The sequence below is a fragment of the Phymastichus coffea genome, unplaced genomic scaffold (assembly GCF_024137745.1).
Source record: "Phymastichus coffea isolate CEN01 unplaced genomic scaffold, Cenicafe_Pcof_1.1 PCOF00109, whole genome shotgun sequence".
In the NCBI taxonomy this organism is placed as follows: Eukaryota; Metazoa; Arthropoda; class Insecta; order Hymenoptera; family Eulophidae; genus Phymastichus; species Phymastichus coffea.
In genome coordinates, this window is record NW_026706920.1 from 370,017 (window position 1) to 381,439 (window position 11,423).

The 11,423-nt window shown below is 33.7% G+C and overlaps 3 protein-coding genes across 11 annotated transcripts in view; 2 read left to right on the forward strand and 1 right to left on the reverse strand.

Annotated features, from left to right (window-relative positions):
* The window catches only part of LOC131670360 (nephrin-like), a 67,590-nt gene extending 63,132 nt beyond the window's left edge, over window positions 1–4,458 (forward strand). For all 7 annotated transcript variants that reach the window (XM_058945895.1, XM_058945894.1, XM_058945892.1 and 4 more), the window contains 4 exons: window positions 2,126–2,392; window positions 3,283–3,525; window positions 4,013–4,125; window positions 4,229–4,458. In XM_058945895.1, coding sequence (XP_058801878.1) covers window positions 2,126–2,392; window positions 3,283–3,525; window positions 4,013–4,125; window positions 4,229–4,309 — 704 coding nt within the window. In that variant the 3' untranslated portion in view covers window positions 4,310–4,458. The remainder of the gene's footprint in view (window positions 1–2,125; window positions 2,393–3,282; window positions 3,526–4,012; window positions 4,126–4,228) is intronic.
* Window positions 4,459–5,189: 731 nt separating this feature from the next.
* On the forward strand, window positions 5,190–6,725 carry LOC131670363 (translin-associated protein X). Its single transcript, XM_058945901.1, has 2 exons — window positions 5,190–5,574; window positions 5,644–6,725. The coding sequence occupies exons 1-2, from the start codon at window positions 5,559–5,561 to the stop codon at window positions 6,603–6,605; spliced, it is 978 nt and encodes a 325-aa protein (XP_058801884.1). The 5' UTR covers window positions 5,190–5,558; the 3' UTR covers window positions 6,606–6,725.
* LOC131670364 (aprataxin and PNK-like factor) lies at window positions 6,580–11,316 on the reverse strand. Of its 3 annotated transcripts, none has more exons than XM_058945904.1 (5): window positions 11,230–11,316; window positions 7,968–8,219; window positions 7,613–7,779; window positions 7,210–7,539; window positions 6,580–7,124 (listed from the first exon to the last, which is right to left on the reverse strand). In XM_058945904.1, exons 2-5 carry the CDS (start codon window positions 8,004–8,006, stop codon window positions 6,698–6,700), a joined length of 963 nt encoding a protein of 320 aa, XP_058801887.1. In that variant the 5' UTR covers window positions 8,007–8,219; window positions 11,230–11,316; the 3' UTR covers window positions 6,580–6,697. The 3 variants fall into 3 exon arrangements, with proteins under 3 accessions (XP_058801887.1, XP_058801885.1, XP_058801886.1); XM_058945902.1 differs by lacking the exon at window positions 11,230–11,316 and adding an exon at window positions 9,561–9,636; XM_058945903.1 differs by lacking the exon at window positions 11,230–11,316 and adding an exon at window positions 9,456–9,569.
* Between the last annotated feature and the right edge of the window lie 107 nt (window positions 11,317–11,423).

Consider the following 11,423-nt stretch of genomic DNA (forward strand, 5'->3'; position numbering starts at 1 on the left):
ATTCACGCTCGGTTGTAAATATCGAAGAAGTCCATTGAAAGATCAACTTATTGATCTGATATGGCAAGGTTTCTCTAATATGGAAAATAAACAAATAAATATTCTTTGCGATATTATGCCAGCTGATCTATCGACACTGAAAAGACTTTGAATAACAAAATTCTCTTCTTCGATAACAAATTGATGATTAAAGAAAACGATAAAGTTCCATAATTCTTTTTACTTATTTAAAAAATATTTTACAAATCACGTTTTATAAGAAGCTCTAATTAATGTACAAGTGCATCAGCCAAATTTCTAAGTCATGATTCAACATTTTTGACGCGCTCAATATAGATTTAATTCTCACGTTCAGTGCGCGCAGTGTATCTTTAAGTGTCATTCGGGGGCGCGGTAGCAGTAGCGAGCATTGCACGAGCTGGATACACGTAACGAAAGTGGTCGGTGTGCAGACGGAAGTTGGTTACTGTCTCTCTCTTTCTCTTTCTCTCTTTCACTGACACACACACACACACACACACATAACGGTATAGTGTTAAACATTTACTTTCAAAATAGTGCGGCGGAAAAGCCTCGCGTGGAATATAACCAAATGAAAATTCCGCCTATTTGGGTATCATCTCCGCTCTTTCTCTCTCTCTCTCTCTTTCTGTGTGTGTATATATGTGTATATATATATATATATATATATATATATATATATATATATATATATATATATCAAGAATGACAATCCACTAAAGCGCAACGGGATTTTTGATCCCCTTAGTAGTTCCCCCGGTTAAATAACGGGTGAGCTCAGAAGTATATTCAATTGACTCTGACAAAATATAGATAGGGTGGTAATATTTTTGTCGTCGAGAGTGAAAATTGCTAACACAGAGTCATTGAAACAACGTTAATTTGCTTGTCAAAGTCAAACTCACCGCTGCGGAAAATGGACAGAAACGAATTCGTTTCATTTGTCAAGCGCGCTCCGGCAATTTTTTCCATAGCTCGTGGTAACGATTCTCTCTTGGCAAGAATATACGTGTGTATTCGTATGAAATAAAGACTGTTGCTAACTGACAGAAACCTGTCTCTCCTTCGTCCCAGACACTTTTGTTAATAAGGTAAAATCATTTGTCGCCGTCCAACAGAATACCTATATTCGCCTGGTCAAGCATTCAAATTTAATTAAACTCATAATTAAATACGTTCATTACGCGGCGACTTTTCCGATATTACAGCTCCTTCCTATCGATATGTTAATGTGTTAAAGTGTGTGCCATAATCTGACGTTTACGTGTCTGCAAATAGAATGAATTAATTTGTCGCTACCTACTACAATATTTTTCTTTTCTTTTTTAAATTACCGAATGGACTTTTACCTTTGTCGAACGAGCTTTGTAAAAATCCATGTACGTTTCTTACAGTGCTACAGCTGCGGGTAATTAAAGAGTTAATTGAAACTATGACCTGCTCGCAAAGAGCGAGAGAGAGACAGAGAGAGAGAGAGAGAGAGAGCGCAGGTACATACGCGCCGTTGGAATATGAATCTTATATTTTATGATTACTTTCATTGCAGTAAGTTTTTTCTCACGCTCTATTGACAAATGTAAAACTGAATCTTTCATTACTTTCTGTGTGTGCTACGTTTTCAAATTGTTTGAGAAAACGTACAAATAATAAAACTTGTAATTTTTTATATTTTAGAACATATTTACAACATATATTCAATTAGTTTCTCGTTCTACTTACTTTGTTATACTTTTACTTCGTATATAAATAATAACTCCGAGCAAATTTCAATAAATACAACAATCGATGCTTTAACTCTTGGTAATTAAATATATTTTCTTCGTCGACACTAAATTATTGGTGAATAATCTTAAATACTCGATAAAAGTAACGTAAGGTTCAGTAACAGAGCTTTCAGCAAAAAAAGGACGCTTAACGCTTTATTAAAAATCAAACCGAACGGTAAAAATAAGAAAATGTCTACAGCACCCGCACAAGAACTCATGGTTATTTTAATCGTGAATGAAAATACGAGCTAATCGCAGTATTCGCGTCGATTGACTTAGGCAATAAAGAGCTTTCATATACTTGTGAGTTACGTGTTCTTTGTTTTGTGTGTCGACAGTTAACCCGCTACCTCTACAGAACTGTACGGCGCACAATCAAAGCGGCAGCTGGATACGGATATCCTGTGTGGAAGGTTTCGATGGTGGCTTGCCACAAAAGTTCGTCGCTGTAGCGGACGAGCGACGCTGGGAATCGAGCACCCCCTATTGGGAAATCGAAATCCATAAACCAACCACGGTCTCTCTGTACGCGGTCAACGCAAAGGGCTCCAGCGACCCCATTATTATGGAAGGCATTGCCTTTAAAGACGTGGCCAAATTTACGGGTAAGTATATAGCTTAGCTGAGAGAGAAGCTGTGCTATCGCCAATGCTATGTGTTACACGCCTATCCTCGCGACTTGATTTACAACGCCTACGCAGTCTGTCTCTGTGTCTGGATTATTAATCATGTGCACTACCCGCACTAGCTAGACCGTATAGAATGCGCTCGTACGCAGCATTGCTATTTAGTCTCTCGATTGTCTACTAAACAAACATTACAGATGAAATCTGTTACCGAATCTCTCACTCGACTTGTTATAAAGCGATGTCAAGCGATTTTTATTTCCACCACACGAAAATTTTGCTAACAAACAAGATCACCGATTTTTTTGAAATTTGAAAGACGATACAATGTATCATCACAATTATTTCAGATACTTCACGAGCACGAATAATGATTTGAGACTCACGATTAGTCTGACTCTTTTTTGATAATTTGTTAGGTTGTCGAAGACTATTGCATATTACATGACACTCTACTTGTAAGTTATTTTGAAATTTCGAGACATGGTATTAACATTTTAATTGCGTACATCAAGTGAAATTATTCGAATTGATAAACATACGATGCCACGGAATACGCGAAATTTAGTTAAAGCAAAAGATATTGATTTCACGTCAAATAAACTCCACTGCAAAAATTATTCGCAGGAATAAACATTTGGCATAAAATTTAACAATATATGCTGTGCCACGTTACATTTAATTCCACATAAAACATTGAATGAACGATAGTTAGGTTTGAAAATGATAGGTACGGTGCTGAATTGGCAATCAAATCGGAAAAAGAAACGTCGAGGTAAAAGACGAATTAAACGTGGGAAAAGAACTGAAAAAAGAAATGAAAAAAAAGAGCAAGCTTGATGTTCACACATACATGCACATGCACACAGGAGAGACGGGCATTTCACTGGACATATCACCGATCTTGATTGGGCTTGGAGGGACGGCTACCGGATTAGGGCTTATCGTGACCGGAGTATTAATGGCGCTGTGGAGAAAACACGCCAGCTCACCGGCGTCTAAACCGAAACCACTTCAACAGCCAACCAATGCCACATTTGCGGTCAAGGCAGAGGAAGAGGATGGAAATCCTGATCTTATACCCACGACAGCACTGACCAATAATTATACAGGTATACAAAGCAGCACCTCGGCCGTTACATAAATTACTTCGATAACTTGCCACACGACTCGCTCCTCGTTAATTTGTAATTTGCCTTTCCTTTCGACTTTATACCGCGGCCAACACGATAAACGATCGCCACGCGCCAGCCCAATTTATCGAACACGCGTAAATTATTTTATTTTCGTTTGAATCTTCCGCAACTGCTTACGTGTTTTATTTATGGAAATAACGTATGTACACGCATAAATTTACAGCTAAACGTACGCGTGACCGCGTTAATTCGGCTTATTGCATATGCATAAGGAGTTTTATGCATGCAGATTGAAAGTTGCGAATAACTTTAACATTGACGATAAGTTGGTCTATTTCGCGGGCAAGGAGGGCGGATATTATTATTAGTTCATTAACTTTTTCAAAAGCTTCTGCACTTGCCAAACAAGCGTCCTTCTATTGAAACTTTTTCTCGATGATAATACCATCGGATTATTTTACAGATAGGAAACTTTCCATTTATGGCTCTCTACCGAGGAGATCGAATTTCGCGGAAGATCCTCAGTTGCCTCAGAGTATTATACAAGATATGGATTATCCCCGAGCTGCGCCGAACGTAAGTATCGTTAAATCAAAACTGATGGCTGGGCTTTTATTGTTCGCGCACGCGCAACAAAAAATAGTTGAATTAATGTAGTTCTTTACTGTTATCATTGCAGACGTACTACAGCTTACAAAGACCAAGCCGATATACAGAAACAATAGTCAGACATACAACCGTCCATGAAAGCTGTATTTAAAACCAAGTGAACATATTTAATGATCTACACACATGCGCCCACACAGTCATGAACACAATTGTGAACTGAAAAATGAGATATTGGATTGTCTACAAAAGCGAATTTTAAACACATACAAACTATTTATAGTTACTTGACTGATCATATGTTTGTAAATATTGTACATAAATAATTTATACAAAAATGACTATCTGTTTCTTACTTATCCAACTTTCCAATAATACCATCAACAAATTTTTACTATGATTAACGAACGATCTGCATTCCATTGTATGCAAGAAAAGTTTATCTCTACTTTTTCTTTAATCAAAACCCAGCTTTATTCATTGCAAACTAATAAATTAACTATCTTTATGAGCTCAGTCACTCGTGTGTTTTCGAAATTTCAAGACTAATATAGTTATAATTCTCACTGAATAACTGACCGATGAAATATTTTATGAAAGTAGTAAGCGAAAAGCAAGTGGGAAAGAGTGGAAACGAATTTAACTTTGAGTTTTTGGTCAAAATGCACTTCTACGAGTCATTTCAAACCACTCAAGCAAGTTTGAGAGGAAGAATGACAAGAAGAACCTCAAATACCAAATTTCGAGTAAGTTCTCATAAAAATAAGAAAAAATATATCAAAATTACACATCAAAACAGTGAACGAAGAAGTTAATAATTAAGTTTTAATTCTATTTGATCAGAAGTTTTATCGAGATTTTAATGCATGTAACAATTTGTTAACAAAAGAGAGCCAACAAAGCATCATCTTTTGGAAAATAATGTCCTTTCGTAATATCATTATTACAATTTGGAACACTACAATATTTCCTTTCATAAATCTTTAAAGAACTTTTGAATTATAAATAAGTTGAATTGCTTTCTGCACATTAATTGTGTTATTATCCGTGTGTTTACTTAACGTTTATGGATCACACCGCATGCGACGGTCGAGATGAGAAAGGTGTTGGTGTCAATATTTTGAGTAAAAAATATTGTCAAAAAATGATAATAAGTTTTAAGAAATATGAATCAAATATATGTACAATTTTTTTTCAATCTGCTGCTGTCAATATTAAACATTACATTTGATCTGTACATTCGTGTTTATGTTTGCGCAATTACGGATTTGGCATAGCAGCGCCCCCTGATGACAGAAAGATTCTCATTATTTTCATGCCGCGGGGTAAGCAATATGATAGCAGTTGAAAATTGACAGCTAAAATTAAGTTAACCTTTAAATGTAGATTTAGTGCATTATAATATGTCTCAAGATAGAGGTAAATTTTTATTTTTGAAAAAAGGAATTATATTATTTCCATAATAATTTATAATCGTATTATTTTCAGGACATTTCAAAAGTAGGAAGGGATATGGAAACTACAAAAATAAAAATAAAGTAAACGTTGGAGATATAGGTAGACAGGTGGCAGAAAGTTTAAATGAAAACAGTTTAGTAATACAACAGTTTCGTAAGTACGCTGCAGAATTAGATGCAAAGCATGACAAGTATGAAAAAATAGTGAAAGTTAGTCGAGATATCACAATTGAAAGCAAACGAATTATTTTCTTACTCCATACTCTTGACAAAGAAAGTAAAAGAGACACTATACTGAGTGAAGCAGAGAAAAGATTGAGTAGTCTTATTGAAGTGATGTTTAAAAAAGTAGCATTAGAATTAGAAGGAGAAGATCCCTACATGTACTTGCGAGCTTATCGTGCAGGCTTTCAAGAATTTATTGAGGCTTTAACATTTTTCTGGTATTTAAAAGATAAATCACTTCATGGTTGGGTAAAAGTAGAAGATTCAATGAAATATACAATTAAAGATCTAATCCCAAATTCAACTGATGATAAGAAAGACAATCAAGAATGTGATATTGATGCAAATATTCAAGAAAGTGATAATAAATCAGGCATTCAAGAAAGTATTAATGATACAAGTATTGAAAGACAGGTACAGGTTCTAGTATCACCAGTAGAGTATATTTTGGGAATAGCTGATCTCACAGGAGAACTGATGCGAAAATGTATAAATAATTTAGCAACTGGTGACATTGACAATTGTTTTGAAACATGTAATTTTGTTAGGAAAATGTATACAGGCTTCTTAGGATGTTCTGGTGCTGGAAGAGAAGTAAGCAGAAAATTATATACTTTAAAACAAAGTTTAACTAAAATGGAAAATGTGTGTTACACAATTAAAGTGAGAGGTTCTGAAGTTCCAAAACATATGTTAGCAGATGTAGCTGTAATGAGTTGCACAGGTGATACATCATTAGATGATGATGAGGGTTATCAAGTGAATTAAGTATAATTTGTAAGATTTCATATTTATATTATAAAAATATATCCTTATCTGAAAAATTTTTGTATAATTCTATATTGTATTTTACTAAGTTCCTAGTTATTTTTAGTTTTTTTCTTTTTCTTTTCTTTTGCCTCATTTTTCTTTTTCCTTTTCTTTGTCTCTTTTTCATCTTCATCATCTGAGTTATAATCATTTTCATCATCTAAATCATCAAACTCCAAATCACTATCAAATTCATCATCATCGAGATCATCATCATCTATAAAAGAATCATCATATTCAGACTCATCCACAGATTCTTCCATTGAATCTTCAAAGTCTGATAAACCATCTAATAATGTGGTTCCCATAGGATTTTGAGTTCTTTTACGTTTAGTTGCAGTATGTTTATAATCTAATTTATGCTGTGGATTTTTACGATAACATAAAATTCCATAAGGACATTCTGGCCTATTATCAGGATCATCATAGTCAGTATCTCCAGGATGACTAAATTTATCTTTGTGTTCAGTATTTAACCTGATTAATTTTTTAAATAAATTTATTATAAATTAAGTTGAGCATAATTATAAAATTAAAATGTTATTTCAAATTTGAAACAAACCTATAACATGTGTTTCCATATTTACATTTTTCTCGAAATGGGATTTGAGTTAAAGGTAAAGATGCTTGATCAGAATTTTGTACAGAAGCTTGATTTCTATCAGCTGTATTATCTGGCTCTGTTTTCTCTGCATTAGGATTTAAAGCACTCAAATCACTACTTTCAACTTCAGTCAAATGTTTATTTCTAGGATCTTCAATTTCTCCTATGACTGCATTTTCTGAATTTATATTAAAACCAATCTCATCATCAGGTTTTTTATCAGAGTTATTATGATTCTCGTGGTTATCATCAGCAGTATGTTGTGATACTTCAACATTTGGTTTGGAACTTTAAGATCAAGATTAAAGAAGAATTAAAAATAATAAATATAAATCTATTAAATTTTAATAAATAAACATACTTTGATACTGTTTCACAATTATTTTCAATGACTTTAATATTAGAATCTAGTTGGATCATAGCCAACTCTTCACATTTCTGTTTAATTTGTTCTGGAAATTTCAATTTACCATTACTCTCTAGACATTGTCTTATATTTACTGAATCATTCACTGCAGACTGCTCTAGCTACAATAAAAAATAAAAAATGTTTTAAACAAGAATTATAATTTATTAAATTTTTCATGACATATGAACTGGAAGAGCTCAAATAATAATAAACTAATTATGATTTATCAATTTATAATATGTCTAGATTTTTCTTAATTCTTTAAGAAAAAATAGTATAAGAATATAAACTATATTGGTTAAAATACCTCTCTCTTTGGACTTCTGCTCTCACTAATAGGCTCCATATCGAATTGTATTTGAAAATAAACAATCAATACTTTCTAAGGCCGACATTATTTAATACGTTAATGACTAAACAATAGCTGTATATCGCACAATAGAGCACACATGAGTTTCATTTGGTTTTCTATGATGAACTCATAGCTAAATTTTCCATTCAAAACTACTAAGTCATCCTCTTCAAAATGTAGTTACAAATGTGTGAACGTTTTGAATAGCTGTAGCCAAAGTTATTTTTAATACAAATGTTGTCCAAAAATTATTATTTTTGACATTGATCGGGGTTTCCGTATACAAAAGTTATTCATACAAAAGGTTTGCGGTCCGCTTATAGGGCGAACAAGGCGTAAGCGAAGGAATATTTGCGTACGCGTTTATATAATTCTTCGGACGTAATATATGAGCTTTCGCGTACGCGAATATATCACAGAAATTTTCGCGTAATTTTCATATGCAACGATTCTAACTGACCAATTTTTTCCGTATGCAAGAACAAGAATACAATTTTCGCGTACGCAAAAGACTGGCCGAGAAATAAGCTACTGTACACGCTGAATATACAGTTTCGATAAAAATCTTGGGTACACGAAAGTAAATTTGCAATCGAAAGATTTTAGTGCTGTTTGATATTGGATTCTTCGCGTGCGTAAGTACGTATTTGAAGAAGTTTTTACATCTGCAAAAGATACCACGAAATACTTCGCGCACGCGAAGATTACCATCTTCGAATACGCCAAGTGTAAAAAGTAGTCGTCGCATATGCGATGGATAGTAATACACGTTACACGATAAAGAAATTCCGCGACACTAAAAATATTTAGATTAATATTTATACTCCATATTTGCAACTCGCTGTCTATGATATTCGCTGACTGTTGTATCCATACGCGAAATTTGAATGAGTGCATAAAAACTTCGCGCACGTGAAGCAATTCGCATATATAAAAACGTACCGGTCGGTCGTGCCGGACTTGTATAGTTATGTTACTCAAGAACAGACTTTAGACATCACCTCTCTAGCTGATGACCTAATCTCACCATGCTGACCTGTATAACCTATCACAATTTTACGTTTACACACGCCAAAACGGTGATAAAAAGTTATAACTGAAAAAGCAGGAGCTTATCAAACCTCCTACATGACTCCACGCCGTCAAGTAAATTTCGCGCATGCGAAAACTGCTGACGAAAGCCATTCGCATACGCGAAGGCCTGCGTGCTCGAAAAACAACGGTCGCATATGCGAAGGTCTGCGTGCTCAAAAAACAACGGTCGCGTACGCGGAATGTTATCCTTGTCCTCGCGTACGTGAAAATGTTTTTGAATATTTCTGTGATATATCCATATACACGAAAGCTCATATTTTACGTCCGAAAAAATCATATACACGAACATTCTTTCGTGTATCTGTTGCTCGCCCTATAGGCAGACCGATTAATTTATGCATATCTTACCTTCAATAATTGCGAATCATAAACAAAATAATAAATAAAATAATAACTACTTATTTACTGAAATAGAAAAACAATCTTAAATAATATTTATGGACAATGGTTTACCTGTTTACAGTGCTAAAATACTTTTGATTGCAATCAAAACAAACGCGTGCGTCGTATATAGTACCGTATACTGAGAGGTTATGTACTCTGGTAATATACTGCTACGTGGCGGCAAATAAGCGTTTACGTATAGTTTCGAGTTGAGATTTTAGTAATAAAAATTCAATATATCAGAATTGATACGACACATTTTGAAATTAACGAAAATAAAAAATAAATTGTAATGTTATTGTTTTAACATTCATTTTATGATACCAGCAGCGAGTAAATCGTTTCGTAAAATCAAAAGATTATATGCTTTGAAATGGTTTTAATTATTTTCTATTATTAATTGATAATCTGATTTTTGAATGTGCAAGATTGAAATAAATTTTGTAATATTGAAATTTTTATTCAATGAGGAAGATAAATGTTTAATAATAATTTGACCCACGCACTTAAAAATAATTAAAAGATTATTTGTTGAAATTTTCGATATGATATTTTATGAATTTGGAAACGTGAAACTGTTTTACTAATATACACATTTTTCCACTGAAACATGTGTTTTGTAAAAATATTGAAAAATCTACCTTTGAAAAAAGTATTTTTGTTAAATATATTAATCAATATAATAAGAAATGAAAAAGCAGATAAGAGCGCGTGAAAAGCGTTTCTGACGTCACTAGTATTTTATATTTGAGAAAGTGTTTATTAGTTTCGATTAAAAATAACTACCACTTATTTGATCTCGTGATATCTCAATCTATTACTGTTGCGATATATAAATGTGAGTTTCGTAATTCAAATTATCGAAGCATAAGAAGCTATAATACCTCGTTCAAATTTGACTGAATGCATTATAAAAATTGATGTTTTCAGAAATGCAATAAGTATATATCATGTTTTTGCAATCAGATCTCTGATATGTATCCAACGATCGTTAAATGTTATGAAAATAATTGGACGAATGCCCAGGAATGCGTAAAAACTTACACAGTTTACGTTGTATTCTCGTAAAGTTGTAAATACCTGTATCATTTATTCCGTGTGTCATTCTATTCTCTCACATTTCATCGAGTAATTAACCGCACTCCTTGCCATGTATTTTTACGAGACCATTTATCAAAATTGCAACAAATATTTTGATATCAAACTTAAAGTTACGAGAAAAAAATTATTTTTATGCGGTGAATTAATAGAAATGGAATTTCCGGTAATATACTCCAACAAGATAATGCGTTTTATGACGGCATGGATGAACTACAAATTTTCGATTTCCACCTTATAATGTTCGAAGAAATTGTTAATGCTCTAAATTATATTATTCGCTCCCTATGAGACTATTGCAAAATTAGATCAACCGAATCATGACGCGCAAAATCAAATTATTTTTCAATTAATCAACAGCGTCATCCGCATATATAGAGGAAAAAGGTATTGCCGTTATGCATATGCATGTGTGTTTACAAACCGAATTATTCTAACATCTAAAAGCGAATCTCCCTTAAATAAAACATTAATCATCCTTCCGCCCGTTATAATTGGCAGCATCATCCGCTTTCTAATAATAGATAGACAGCTAAAGCAACACACGCATGGCGGCGCTAGCGTGTGCAAAAAAAAAAAAACACAAACTTGACCAATGGTAAAAATATACATTATTAAGCCATATTAATTGCGACATTACACATGTGAGAGCTTTGATGAAAAAAGTATTTGGCCTTTTTGTCGTTTTCGAAAATTTCAGAGGACCTTGGCCCGCTTGGAACGCGACTCTTTTATATTTACCACGCGCGACCGCGACCGAGTCGCTTCGACTCCGGGGTTGAACGGACATCTTTCGTCCTTGAGGTGGAATTGTTTTTTTGCAAGCTCGCGCGT